Here is a 14916-nt window from a genome sequence, read left to right as displayed (position 1 = left end):
AAATTTATAGGGGAAAATTTTCTGCTAAATTTAGCGGGAAACATTTTCCGCTAGATTTAGCGGGGAAGCTTCTCCGCTAGACCTCGCGGGGCAAATTTTCCGATGAATCTAGCTGGGAAAATTTTCCGATAGATTTAGCGGGCAAAAATTTTCCGCTGAATATAGGGAGGAAATTTTCCGCTAGATTTAGCGGGAAAATTATCCGCTAAATTTAGAGGGGAAAATTTTCCGCTAAATTTAGCGGGAAACATTTTCCGCTAAATTTAGCGGGGAAGCTTCTCCACTAGACTTTGGGGGGCAAATTTTCCGCCAAATCTAGCTGGGAAATTTTTCCGCTAGATTTAGCGGGGGAAACTTGTCCGCTAGATTTAGCGGGAAAATTTTCCACTAGATTTAGAGGGGAAACTTTTCCGCTAGACTTTGCGGGTCAAATTTTTCGCTAAATCTAGCTGGGAAAATTTTACGCTAGATTTAGGGAGGAAATTTTTCCGCTAGATTTAGCGGGGAAAACTTTCCGCGAGATATAGCGAGAAAAAGGTTTCCGCTAAATGTAGTGGAAAATTTTTACACTAGATTTAGCGGGGAAAATTTTCCGCTAGACTTAGCGAGGAAAATTGTCCGCTAAATTTAGCTCGGAAATTTTTCCGCTAGATGTAGCAGGGAAATTTTTCCGCTAGGCTTAGCGGGAAAAATTTTCCTCTAGATTTAGCGGGAAACTTTTCCGCTAGACTGTGCGGGCAAATTTTTCGTTAAATCTAGCTGGGAAAATATTCCGCTAGATTTAGCGGGGAAAACTTTCCGCTAGCTTTAGCGGGAAAAAATTTCCGCTAAATTTAGCGGGAAAAGTTTTACAGTAGATTTAGCGGGGAAAATTTCTCGCTAGACGTAGCGGGGAAAATTTTCCACTAGACTCTGCGGGGCAATTTTTTCGCTAAATCTAGCTGGGAAAATTTTTCGCTAGATTTAGCAGGGAAAGTTTTCCGCTAGATTTAGCTGGGAAATTTTTCCGCTACATTTAGCGGGGGAATTCACCCATCGTTCACCGCGTGGTTACGGCGACGGCGACGCCGACGCCGCTTAAGCCGGAAGCAGGTGCCTAAGAGCTGCGCTCTAAAAAGAGTAACCAACATATCAATTAAGCCTCGTCAATAGTGGGACTAGTAACTCAAAGTAATCACATTAGTGATCAAATTCTCAATTGCCCCCCAAAATTTCAAATTTTATAAACAATTGTTCAAAGTTACCAAATGTGTAAGCGAAACACGACCACTGAACACAATAAGTGCATATATATATATTATGGATTAAATTGACTGACCCCGGGATTAAATTGTGTGGCGCTTGGATTAAATTGTATGGCGCTTGGATTAAATTGAGTGACCCCGGGATTAAATTGGTCGTCGCTTGGATTAAAATGAGCGGGAAAACCTGTAGTAGCTTCCCTCTCCTCAAATGAGAACCATCCCGTATCACCATGTACACCTTGGTATGGTGTTTTCCCATACGTGGATGCTCCCTGAGCCAATCTACCTGCTCCACGTTGCTTTATTTCTAGCCTTGTCTGGACGTCCAGTTTTAGGCACAAAACTTCATTTGCAAAAGTCAGGTTCGGAACCATAACTCCTTTCCAGATCTCCCTCACCACCTCATATAGTTCCACAGTGCTCCCTTTCTCATTACATATGCATCTCTGTTGCCCTTACCAGTTACGCAATTTACATGTTTATTGAGGTATTCTACACTCTCGTTAATCTATACTCCAAGATACTTGTACTTATCGACTCGCTCAACCTCAAATCCTTGCATAGGATTATTTTTTTTTGAGTTACGAGCGCCGTCTGGAGGGCTATCTGCGAACTGGGAATGGAGGACGGCCCAACATGCCCCCGCCCGTCAGAACACGCTTCCATAGTCCCGTTGTGTCAGTTTTTATTGCGTTTTATACCGGAATGCTACTGAAAAAAAAAAGAAATTTTCGAAGAAGACGCAATACGGTTAAATATAGGCGTTGAACATGTTGGTCGAGGGGGGGGGGGGGGGTGGTACCTTCGAAAAATGGCGACGGTCGGAAGCAAGGCCGGGGGAGTGGGGGGGGGGGGGGGGGGGGGGGGGAGGACGCACGCGCAGAAGGTGATGAGTACGAAGCCTCTCGGCGCGTGCTGACGGCGACTTTCCACGGAACGTTTTGCAGCATGCATGCCGCACCCGTCAATGTAGCTTGTCTTGGGAACATGTATTTGGTGAGCCTCGTTCTGAGCATGCTAATTAAACAGTGCACTCAAATATGGCGTCCAGTGAATTCCCCCTACCATCGACTTCACCGGGCACTATTTTTTTTCTACCGATTTGTGAATTGCGTTTTGAACATACGCGATTTCGCCGGATCGTCCCGAAACAAAATGGTACGTCGTGCGTGCGTCACTAGACCAGCAATGTCCGCGCATATTGCGTCTGTGTACTCGTTTTCCCTTTTCCTCAAGAAAGCGAAGTTTCGCGCAATGTTCGTATGACACGCGAAGTAGTTCTTACGGTATTTGTTTGTCAGAGGAAGAAGCGATATGCTTTCAGGAGCTGTAAGCGTGTACGTCTTGAGTAAGATAACAAGAACCTAATCTAGAATGCGCCTACACATACGTATACCTCCATTATCCGCACATAGGAAGAAATTAGTAACACTCCGCGAGGTGCCGGACTCTATTACTAGGGTTTTTGAGGTGAGAACGAGTGTAGTCGCAGACAACTTAAAGCAGGCAGGATCTGGCCAGCGCCGTGGATCCCATTATCCCTCTGGAGCCAATCAGGTCGCGGATTGGCCAATACAAAACGCGGAAGGACCAATCAGAAGGCGAGAAACGTGAACGTTATAAGCCGCGCCCTGGATTTGCTTAAGCTGTCAGTTAAGTAAGAGGTGGAAATATTTACACGAACCGAGCAGGAGTGTCTATTCGATTAGAATATAGCTAGAAGGTATTATGTATACTTTGATGCATCTACTCGCCATTTGCTTAGCCGCACTTTTGTTCACACACGTTTTCTTTTTTTTTTATTTTGTATGCAGAGCTTTCTGGTATTCACAAAAGAGGTAATTGAACGTTGCGTTATACTAGATAAACATGCATACCTAAAAAAAAAATCACGAAGTTTTGCATTTTAAGTTTAAAAACCCTTTTAGTTCCTTATTAGGAGCACTAAACTAACTAAAGGCCTGCTCTTTTTTTTTTTTTTTTTTCAGCAACAAATATAAAAGAGACAGAAAGCGATATCGAAGAGTATGCCAGCCAGAATCAGCGATGTCTGGCCTGGATACACCAAATACTCATCGAAACACCAAACATGGGTGTTTAAAAGAGGTGCAACTAAGCGCACAAAAGGTAAAAATGAAAGGCGTTTACAACTTCCTGTAATGCAGAATTAGAGCGCAGCTCTTGAGGAGGAGAAGAGGAGGGTACAGAGATGAGGGGTATGCCTCTCCTCCTCATCCGTACTCTCTCCTCCTCCCCTCCTCCTCTGTTCCTCATGCTCCCCTCCTTCTCTCTTGGAGTATTTCGATTTTGAGGTATACCGTGCTAAACAACCTGAGAAAAAAAAATATATATAGCGTAGGATTCCGAAGACTATAAAGTAATGAAGTCGCCCTTCGAAACGTTGTTGGAGTTTTAAAGCATTTAGTGAGTCGACGTTTCGGCCTGAGAAACGCTTGAAGAAGGCCTGTCGCAGGCCGAAACTTCGACTCACTAAATGCTTTAAAACTCCAACAACGTTTCGAAGCGCGACTTCATTACTTTATATATATATATATCAGGGTGTCGAACCGGAACCAAACCGAACCGAAAACCGGAACCGAACCGGTATTTTTTCCGGAACTGAACCCGAACCCGAACCGTTATATTGTTATCGCGATGAACCCGAACCAGAACTGAGCCGGAAAATAAATAACGGTGACCGGCTCATGTCAAAACGGTTCGGCCACGCGCTGTTGACAATGAATGTGCTGTCAATGCCATTTGTTTTTTAAGTGCGTTCAACTGACACACACCTCGCTTACATATTTTTCTTCTCCACTCAGTCTTAAGAATATAAACGCTGCATCCATGAATCTTTACAAACTCTGCATCCACGAATCTTAACATAGGAACCAGTATTGCGCTGGTCGCGGCTTGCACGGAAGAAAAAGAATTGAAAGGCTGTGCAAAAAAAAAAAAAAAAAATCGTGTCACGGATTTTCTTTTCCTACAATCTCGTAAATCCTATATGCTGCTGTGTGCTCATCTCATAACACGTTTCTAGAACGCGCGAGTTCTTGAAGCTTGCTTCCATCGGAATGAGAAAAGAAAAGGCTGTGGAGTTTGATAATAATGCATCCGGTTTCGTATAGGCACTTTGAAGCTAACATATTTGTGAGACAGCGAACTCTTCTATTTTAATATTTATCCTATTACGTCCTTCTGGCGTTGCGTTCGGTGAAGTGTTTTTCATCTTCCGTATCTTGTTTAATGAAAACTTCCCTAAGGGTGTAATTTGAGCTACCGAAGGCTAGTTCAAATAAAGAAAGCTGTATTTTCTCCCCACTGTTCCTTCAATTGCTTACACGCCGAGGTGGCGGGATAGTTAGCGAGTTCTACTTGTAAGTGGGTTTGTAAGGAGGTCGCGGATTTTACAGCTACTGCGTCGGGCCCAATTAGATGAAGTCCGAATGCGTAAACGTCGGTGAGGTAACCTTTGAGTGCACATAAAGAAACCATTCCTGGTAGAAACCCCTGAGCCGTAAACTACGATGTATCCCGTTTCATATGTGCTGATTTCAGATATTTTATTTGTAATTTATTTTGATGTTGCAATTTGGCATTTATAATTTCCGAGCCGGTTCGCGAACCGGTTCAGCGCCCCGAACCGGTTCGCGAACCGGTTCGCGGATCGAATTAATCGAACCGGAACTGAACCGGAACAAAATAAATTTACCTGAACCTGAACCGTAACCGAACCCGTATTTTTTTCGGTTCGACACACTGATATATATATATATATATATATATGCAATATCACAACTTATATATATGTATATATATATATATTGTGATGAAGACCCTCATCGTCGTCATCGGGCATCGTCATATCTCCCCCATCATCGTCATCACCGATAGCTCGTGTGGCCCGTGCTCGCAACCGCGGGCCAGTTCGAATTGATTGATTGATTGAAGTCCTTTAATGACAAGGATGGCTCGAGGCCGCAGTGGGGAAGAAGGGGAAGGGGGGGGGGGGGAAGGGTAGTGGAGGGGGTTTGGTCATTTCAACATGTCGGGCAGGGTACTAGGGCAGTCCACTCGCGCTACACCGCTCGGTATAAGCCACTGATTTTTCCATGATCTGCGACCGCCTTTTGGGCATCATCGTCTGTTTGTATAATAGCAGTAAGGGCTGCAAGAGAGGTCACTTGTAGGTCGTCGATGCGGTCTCGGCCCCGTGCGAAGGCAGGACAGTACTTTATAAGATGCCACAAATCTGCGCGGCACTGTTGGAGACAGTGGCTGCATCTTGGTGGTGCGGCTGACACAGGTGGCGGCTGCCACTTACTGATTATGTGTGGTGTGTAGGCCGCGTTCGCGATGACTTTGTTTATAAAAACTTCTTGCTGCCTAGAGAGTCCTTTGATGACAGGCGTCTGGGGTGTAGCCTCCATGATACGCTGTTTGCTAGCGGTCTTAATGGAGGTGCGAATGAAGTGCATGTACGCTATATGCCTGTTCAAGGGTGTTTCGGTCGGATCCAGGTGATAAGGTGTCTGGAGTGTGGGATTGTCGGGGTGCGGGGTGGCGTAAGTGTGGTCCGTCCCGCGTGCCTGTACGGCTGCTGCATGCGCCGCAGCATTACCCCCGTCATTCGCTGTATGTCCTGGGGTCCAGAGTATGGTTACCTTAATTCCAAATTCTTGAAGCATCTGCAGTCTTTTTCTAATTTGATTCGCTGTGGCGTCTTCCGTGGTGGAGGAGGATAGTTCCTGCACCGCTGCGAAGGAGTCGGTTAAGATGCGATATTGCTGTCGGAGGGTCGCGTCTCTGTCAGTGAAGGCTGTGTTCTGTACATCCTCCAGTGCTCCCCAAATGGCGAGGAGTTCCGCATGGAGTGCGGTGCCCTGTGGGAGAGCACATGAGTGCTGTCCTTGTATGCGAGGGTCGGTATCGCAGATCCAGGCCATGCTGACTCTGTCGTTTCTTGCCGTTGCGTCCGTATAGACGTTGACAATGTCTGCACTGCTAGCGTGCCGGCAGCTTCGGCTGCGCCTAGCCTCTGCGGCCAATCTGAGCATAGGGCGGTTGGTGAAGCTTCCATGCGGGGCAGTTTCCCAGCGTGAAATGATCCCACTGACGTCCGGCATTGTATCGCACCGTCGCCTTTGGTCCCATAGGGTTGTCAGCTTTCCCTGGTAGGAGTTGTCCAAGCGGGACTGCATTCGGATACAGGCTTCGGTAATGATGGTCTGGATCGGAGGTATTGGTGCCAACTGATGGAGGAGGGTCATCCTAGTGTGTTTGGGCAGCCCCGTTACTGTACGCAGGGTGGCTCCGTGTAATTGTTCTAGGTCGCGTAGGTCTTTCGGAGAGAGTTCGTATACCGGCGCCCCATAGAGGACTCTGCCTACTGCAACCGCACGCGCAAGGGTTGCGGTTGAGCTTTGTCGCGCCCCGCCATACTTGTTGGATATGCGGCGGACAGCGTGAAGGAGGGGTGTCCAGTTCTTACGTAATGTTTGAATCCACTTGTGTGTGCTATTACAGCTAGCGATCTGGGCGCCAAGGATGCGAATATGTCCATTTGTTGAGGTTATTGGTGCCGAGCCGAGCACAAGGGTGATTTGCTTCCGCGGGTTGGTGACGCGCTTTCCGTCTATGCTGATGAGTTCGGTCTTCTCGGGCGATAGTTGCAGCCCCAGTTCATCTAGGGTTTTCTCTAGACTTAGGACTGCTGCTTGTAGTTCAGTTTGCATTTGTTGTTCATCTAGGTGGTCGCTAGCTTCAGTCCATATTGTAATGTCATCTGCATAAATAGTAAATCGTGCCGTGGTGTCTCGTTCCAAGGCATCCGCTACCCTTGCCATGGCGAGATTGAAAAGCATTGGCCCGAGTATAGAGCCCTGGGGCACGCCTCTGTCAAGGTAGAATGTGCATGGCGTCCACCCCGGTGCGGCTCCGTGAAGGCGTATGGGTCTACTGTGAAGAAAAGAACGAATCCAGTTGTAGGCTCGTTGGCTGGGATATCTCTGAGCCAGTTCATGAAGGATGACTTCCTGCCGAACGTTGTCAAAGGCCTTTCGCATGTCAATGGCCAGGACATAGTCAGGCATGAGTTTCCGGGATTTCCTGTTGATCACTCGCCGCAGAAGCCAGAGGCAGTCGTGCGTACCCATGTTGGGACGAAAGCCTGCCTGCGCCGGGTGAAGGCCCGGTTGGACGTATTCGAGGTAGTGTTGCATCCGGGCGAGTATCATTCGTTCGATAAGTTTGCATATGGTTGGCGTAAGTGATATGGGGCGTAGGTTCTCGGGCTTGGTGGGGTCCTTGTTGCCTTTAGGTATCGGATATATGAGCGAAAGCTTGAGTGTATCAGGCACAGAGCCCTGTTCCCAGGTGTCATTAATGATGTCAAGTAGCTTTTGTTGTGCTGTAAGAGGAAGATTTCGAAGGTCTTGCCAATTGACGTTGTCGTGTCCTGGGGCTGAGCGGGCCTTACTTTTCAATAGTGCCGCGGTAAGCTCCCCCAAGGTGAAGGGAGCGTCAAGCCCTGGGTCAAGGTTTGTTATTGTTCGCTCCGGAAGATCGGGTGCTGGGCTGTCGCGAGCGTGCGGGAAGAAGGTCCGTATTACCTTCGTTTCCACTTCCACTGGGTTGCCTTGCAGTAGAAGGCCTTTCAGTGGGGGCTGTCCTTTCTTCTTCCCGAGCATGCTGCGGAGAATGCCCCATAGGCGCTGAAGCCCAGGAATTTCTCCGAGCTTCGCGCAAGTGGAGTGCCACGTCTCCGTCTCAAGTAGCTGCTGGTGGGCTTGTATGGTTTTATACTGATTTTTAAGCTGCATGAGCTCGCGGTGGCGCTTACCGCCATAGCGGTACCGGTGCGTGAGTTCATGTACTCTTTTCCAGAGGTTTGCAAGGTGTGCGTCCATGCACGTTGTTGTCTCGTCGCATTCAATCATCTCTGACGCCGCGGGCTTAGCGCAGTATATGATGCTGGCGAGCTGCTCGAAGGAATCGAAAGGCTGTTGCTGCGTAAGCTGGCGGTAAATGTTCCAGTCGATACGCGCGTGCGCGCTTCGCTTTCGCATCTTCTTGCGGTTAAGGGTAATGAGGATCGGATAGTGATCACTGCCCCAGGTGATGGACATTGTGTCCCATTTACGGACAAATCTTGGAGTCGCAAAGGTAAGGTCCGGTGTGGTGTCGCGCTGTCGGGAGTGCAGCCCCACTCTTGTGGCCGTGTCAGGTGCATTAACCAAATCGAGAGCGGACATTTCCATGGCGTCGTGAAGGGCATTGCCTCTGGGGTCTGCTTTGCGGTAGGCCCATGCGGGGTGTTGGGTGTTAAAATCACCCCCAATTATGATGGGGTGGGAACCCGCCCGTTGTTGGATGTCTCGTACCCACTGAAAGTCATCCTGTCGTGCTCTCCCTGTGTTTGGCCTGTAGTAGACGCAAACAGCAACAAATGGTTGCTGGCCAGGGGGTTGAATTTTGGCGGCGACCACTTCGCGGTAGTCGTTGCTGATATTGGGAAGGGGGAGTTCAATCGAAGTACAGTCCCGTCTGGTCAGTAGGGCCGCTTGACCCTGAGCTCTTGGTTGTTGTGTGACAGGATCTAAGTGTAAAATCGTATTGTGTTGGATCGTATTGTATCCTTGAATATGGCATGGGCCTCGTGTTTCTTGTAAAAAAATCGCAATCGGTTTTAGGTGGGTTACACGTCCCCTGAGTGTTGTTCCGGTCTGGATGTAACTTCTGCAGTTCCATTGAAGGCAGGTAAGCGACTTGCTCATTTTCCCTCAGTGGGAAGCTTGCGTCGTTTCACGTCGTCCCTCTGTGTGATTTGTCGGAGTTCTGTCATTACTGCCTCTAGCTGTTCATGGAAGGTAGTGGTTAATGTCGTGAGTTCCTCTCGGAAACTGTTTTCAAGTTTGCGTGATTCTGTGTGTCTCTCTTGCCGGAGGATGCCTAGAATTTGGACGATGGACATTTCGTTCGTTGGCATGGGTACCTTGGGCACGGGCCGTCTTTTTGGAGTGCTGCTACGTGCTCTCGGTGTGCGAGTTCTGCTTCGAGGTTTTCTCTGCGTTATACTCGAAGTGTTTTCCGTCACAACTTCCCCACTCACAGAAGATTGGGTTGACAACTGCGTCGCCAGCTGCTCCAGTTTGATACGTAGCTGTTGGTTTTCGAGGCGCAGTTCATCGATTTGTCTTTGATATTCATTTACCTGCGACTTTGGCTTATCCAAAGTAGTTTTGGACTTAGCTACTGTTGCCCATGTCACCGTCTTAGAATTCTCGTTACGTGTCGTAGCTTCTGGGGGTGCCTGAATAAGTCTGCTCGGACAGGCCGAGTTCAGCGAGATGTGGCCGGGCTTTTGGCAGGCGACGCAGAAAAGGTCCCCTATGCAATCGGGATCCGGGGGATGCTGGGGACGACCGCAGTCTCGGCAAACCGAGTCCTCGGGACAGTGCTTGGCAATGTGGTCCAGCCCGTGACAGTTGAAGCACACTATGTGCTTGGGGCGGTAGTCGTACACCCTTACTAGTTCGTAATCGAAGACGATCTTATAGGGAGGCTTTTCAGTGTCGAAGGTGATGAGCAGCATATCGGTTTTCCCGAGTCTTTTGGCGTCAAGAATGGTAGCGGTCTCACATCGGAGGTGGTCCATAATGTAGTCCAGCGACTGATCTGGTCTAACCTTGATGACCCCCTTGCTTCCCTTAGGCTGTCGATCTGGCATTCGTTCTATCTGTACCGCATAGGTTTGTTCCTTGCCTTGCGCTTTGCCTGTGAGCGTCGTTAGCTTCGAGAGTTTATCAGCATGTTGCTCGTCTCGTACTGTCACCTTTACGCAGTTCGCAATGGGATCGTAACGATAGAGAGCTAGATTTGCTATTTGCCAGTTCCGCGCCGTAAGTTCTAGGGCCGTCGTAATGGCCTGCTTTGGTATATTATGTACATGCGTCTTATTCAGTGGCCTAATCGAGAGGATGTAACGGGGCCGACTTATCCGTTCGGTGCGGAGCTGCGAGGGCTCTATTTTCCTCTGCGGTTTTCGTCTGGTGTAGGGCATCCAGCCTTCTTCCTCGTTGACTGCTGTTTCTTCGTCACTCAAGGTTCGGTCTGTGTCCATTCGGTTGCTCTCGGGTAAGGACGCGTCTTTTGGGGCGTTCCCTACGCGGGAAGACGTAGACTGCGCGCAAGGCAGAGCCCTGGTTTGGTTGCATGGGGTGGTGGTATCACTTGTGAGGTGGAGTGATGCCTCTATTGTTCCATTTCCTAACATGGCCGAGTTCATAGGGTCACCGTCCGTGGGTCCGGGAGTTGAAAAGAGGTCAAGAGACTGGGAACGGGGCCCAGCTGACGCCATAGTGGCTGAGACTCTGGCAGACTGGGACGCCGCACCCCTCGCTAGGCCATAGAGTAGATTAGGCCTAGCGAAGGGCGGCGACTCTTTGCTCCGTGAGAGTCGTAATTCCCTTGAAAGTCGAGGACGTGGAGCTTGCACGCTTACCGACGAAGTTCGCCGGGGCGTTGAGGCCTTTGTCGCAAGGTTAGGGCGAATTTTGCGATATTTCAAAGTAAGAAATATACGGAGCGGTAAGGACGTGCGTCTCTTCCAGTTCCCAGTTCGAATATAATCATCACTGAAAGCGGTCGTTGAGCTTCTGTCTTCCTGACATTATTGGTGGAGGTGCGGGGTAACGATCCCAGTAGCGACGTTCCATCACTCTGGAGCTTCGTCCCAGAAGGCGAATAGCGACAATGACCAGCAGTGGCCAATCCTCCTCCGGTGCCTCTGCAGCTGCAGTCAGCCCTGTCCCCAGCCAGCTCCGACATCCCAAAACCTTTGCCGGACTCCGAGAGGACGACGTGGAGGACTGGCTGGACGTCTACGAGCGAGTGAGTCTTTATAACAAGTGGGACGACCAGGCGAAACTGCGGAATGCTATTTTTTATCTCTCCGATGTGGCCAAGATCTGGTTCACCAACCATGAAGATGAAATCGTGACATGGCTGCTATTCAAAACCCAGCTAGCCGAAATCTTCGGCAAACCCGCCAATCGTAAAGCTGTAGCTGAACGAAAGTTGGCAGCACGAATTCAATCTTCTGGCGAGACGTATACTTCCTACATCGAGGATGTCCTCGCACTTTGCCGCCGTTGCGACAAGGACATGTCGGAGGCCGACCGAGTCCGCCATGTGATGAATGGGATCTCTGAAGAGGCATTTAACGTCCTTCTTGTGCAAAATCCTACGACTGTTAAGGACATCACCACGCATTGCCAAAGGCTGGATGAGGCCCGCAACTCCCGTCTTCAGGTTCGAGCACTGCATGACAGCTCATCAATTACCATGCCTTCTTTATCGACCGATACCCTGAAGCAAATGATAAAGAAAATAGTACGAGATGAACTTTCCCATTTTCTCCGACCTGCTGCAAGTCACCAGACGATTGAGAGCGACGACAGCGGGTTGCGCCGCATTATCCAACAGGAGATTGCTTCTGTCGTCACACCAAAAGAGGCTTCCCCTAAAGTCACCGATGGGCTTCGAACTTCTGATGAAACTCCTCGTTCGGGAGTTCCTCAACTGATTCCGGACCTTCCTGCTCTGGCTTCTATCTCGCCTGCTTTTAACAGGGGTCCTTTACCCCCTTGGAGCAGCCGCCCCACTTATCCCAACTACGGATCCTGGGGATATCGGTCGCGCCCAATCTGCGATTATTGTGGGATTACCGGCCACGTGGCACGAGTTTGCCGAAGAAGACAACAGGACTACGAAACCCGCGACTACTATAGTCGAGAGCGAAACAACAGAGGGTATTGGAACCAGCCGCGGGATCAGTCTCCACCCCCGGATCCCTATCCAGCACGTCGTCCGGAAGCTCCACGGCGCCGCTCCCCATCTCCGTGTCCTCGCTCTTTCTCACCCATGATCTCGAGGAGAGACGCGCGGCCCAATACGGGAAACTAGGTTCCGCAGTTGTTGGAGGAGCAACTGCGTCACGGGAGAGTCTTCATCATCCTCCCTCTGACCCATCCAATCTCATCGAGGTACATATCGACGGCTTACTCCTGTACGCTTTAGTTGACACAGGGGCGGCTACTTTCGTGATAAGAGAGGACATTTGCTTACGTCTTCACAAAGTTAGAACACCCCTACATGGTTGTTCATTACGGGCGGCGTCCACAGACATCATTCATCCCACCGCTCAGTGCACGGCTCGCGTTTTCATACAAGGTACGTGCCACACCATTCAGTTCATGGTTTTGTCGTCTTGCACACACGACCTGATTCTAGGCTGGGAGTTACTTCAATCTACTGAAGCTGTCATTAATTGCAAAGGCGTCAGTTTGGGGAATTCAAATAACCGCGAGTCTGATTCCATATTGTTGAAACCAAATTACGGGCCTGTGAGGATACTGTCATTCCCCCGCTAGCATCTTTCCTGATGAATTTTTCGAGCGAACCAAGCCTTTCGGGGACTTTTCTAGTAACTCCTCTGTCTACCGTATTGCTATCGCACGGGTTCATCGTACCCTATGCCCTATCTAAACTTACCGACGGCAAAACAGTACTCCCTGTATGTAACGTTACACACGAGCTATCGGTGATGACGATGATGGGGGAGATATGACGATGCCCGATGACGACGATGAGGGTCTTCATCACATTACCCCCCTCAATATATATATATATATAAGTTGTGATATTCCCGCTCACCGCTTGTCCGGAAAAAGGAACTATAGTTCTAACATCTGGAGGCTCAACTCTGTCGAAGTTCTGCCGGTGCCAGGAAGCAGGACAGCAGGAGAAAGGTGGGAGAACGAGAGAGCGTTACAGTCAACACTTTGGCGAAGCACGTGATACTGTCGATGCCATCCGACTTGCTCTCGGCTCTGTCGAAGCCTGCTCGGCGTTTTTGATCTCCTCGGCGTAAGTCTTGAGCGTGCTCCCCCGACATGGCACAGCACAAGAGCGAGTGCACGTCCCTCCGTGTCAATGGGATGTTTTCCTGCATAACTGGTATGAAGATCTTTCTCTTAAACAAAATATTTGGAAAGTGCTGTAGGCGAGAGATACAGAGCTACCACGAGCAAGCCGTTGTCGACCTTGGCGGCACACAACTTACCAACTTGGTCTTACGTGCCACAGAGATTGATGGGTACAGTACAGACCCTTACCCATGATGATGGCCACTTGGATAACGAGTACACCACGCTTTCATACGTGCCTCCCTGTGATTTATGAATGGTGATATCACTTGCCTGCACAATGGGTAGCTGGCATCTCCCCTCCACCCACCCCTCCAAATCCCCTTCTCCTAAACTCCTCCTCTTTCCTCCCCTTCTCCCCTCCTCGCTCACCTCCACCTCCCTCTTCATTCCCCCCTCCCTCTCCTCTCCTCCTCCCCCTCCCCTCCTCCTCCCCTCCATCTGCACTGCTCACGCGTTGCATTATAGGAAACGTCCACTAATGCAACGCGCGTTGCATAGTGCAACGCGCGTTGCATTATGGGACGTTTCACGTAATGTGACGTTTCCCACAGCGCGACAGTGACGTTTCCCATAATGCAATGCGCGTTGCATTACGGGAAACGTCACTGCCGCATTATGGGAAATGTCACATTATAAAAAACGTCCCGACAATGACGGTGTACCCGCGCGTTGCATTACGGGAAACGTCCCATAATCTAACATGCGGCTACGCCGACGGCGACGGCGACGGCGACAGCGACGGCGACGCCGCTCAAGGCGGAAACAGGCGCCTAAGAGCTGCGCTCTAAAAGCTTTATGGTATGGGAAAAAGAAAATCTGCTCACAACTATCGTTCACCGGTAAATATACGCCACGTAGAGCTCGACAGCTTAAGCCATCAAAATAAACGCCGTGTCAATTGAGACCAGGGACGTCATACTTCCATTAAAAAAAATAAGAAATACAGTAGTGTATCGAGTGAGGATTAAACTACATACGTACGAAAAGCTGCCCAAACCGGATGAGTCAACGTTTTTTTAATTTTTTGGACCACCGAGAGAGGATCCATCACCGAACACATAAAAAAGACGACGAAGAGGACAGGCTAAGCTCTAAATGTCAAAGCTGCGAGAAAAAAAAAAAAAAATTCTGTCACTTTCCGCCTTAATACAAAAACAAAGCAATATAATCCTGTCTTCATTTTGCTGGATGCATAAGCACACGTGTACCACAAGCGCACGCACAAATGTTCAAACAAACATACGCACAGGACAACAAAACAGACCTACACACGCACGCAAACGCAGCACAACACATGCACGATCGCACGCACAGCTCGAAAACATACAGTCAAAAACAAGCAAATAGACCTGCGCCTGCAAATTAATGTTTTGAACAGATTAGAGGTTTGATCTCCCCAAAGCACGCGCACATAAATAAAAACACAAGATAGAGCAGAACGAGAGAGGGAGATAAGCATTTTAGAAATTAATGAATAAACACTCTTCAGCTGATGTACTAAATTGAGGCACACATCATCTCGTTTAGGTATATACGCCATGTCAATATACTCTTGTTCAATCATCGAACTTGCACAAACTAGCAGAATCAAGGAACCACATGCAGTGGCGTTAAGGCAGAGGTTTGAAGACACACACACGCACACACACAGATGCACGCAGAGGCAGACACACGCACGC

General features: G+C 49.1%; 1 protein-coding gene across 1 annotated transcript; it reads right to left on the bottom strand.

Annotated features, from left to right (window-relative positions):
- Nucleotides 1-5326: 5326 nt before the first annotated feature.
- Nucleotides 5327-7402, bottom strand: LOC121833109. The gene has a single exon (XM_042286204.1). The coding sequence runs from the start codon at nt 7400-7402 to the stop codon at nt 5327-5329; it is 2076 nt and encodes a 691-aa protein (XP_042142138.1).
- Nucleotides 7403-14916: the final 7514 nt, after the last annotated feature.

The sequence above is a fragment of the Ixodes scapularis genome, unplaced genomic scaffold (genome assembly GCF_016920785.2).
Source record: "Ixodes scapularis isolate PalLabHiFi unplaced genomic scaffold, ASM1692078v2 PGA_scaffold7__128_contigs__length_106722199, whole genome shotgun sequence".
NCBI classification, from domain to species: Eukaryota; Metazoa; Arthropoda; class Arachnida; order Ixodida; family Ixodidae; genus Ixodes; species Ixodes scapularis.
This window is presented reverse-complemented; position numbering and strand designations above follow the sequence as displayed.

Coding starts and splice junctions, on each gene's coding strand:
- LOC121833109 (XM_042286204.1), bottom strand. CDS start 7,402: ATGGGTACGCACGACTGCCTCTGGCTTCTGCGGCGAGTGATCAACAGG.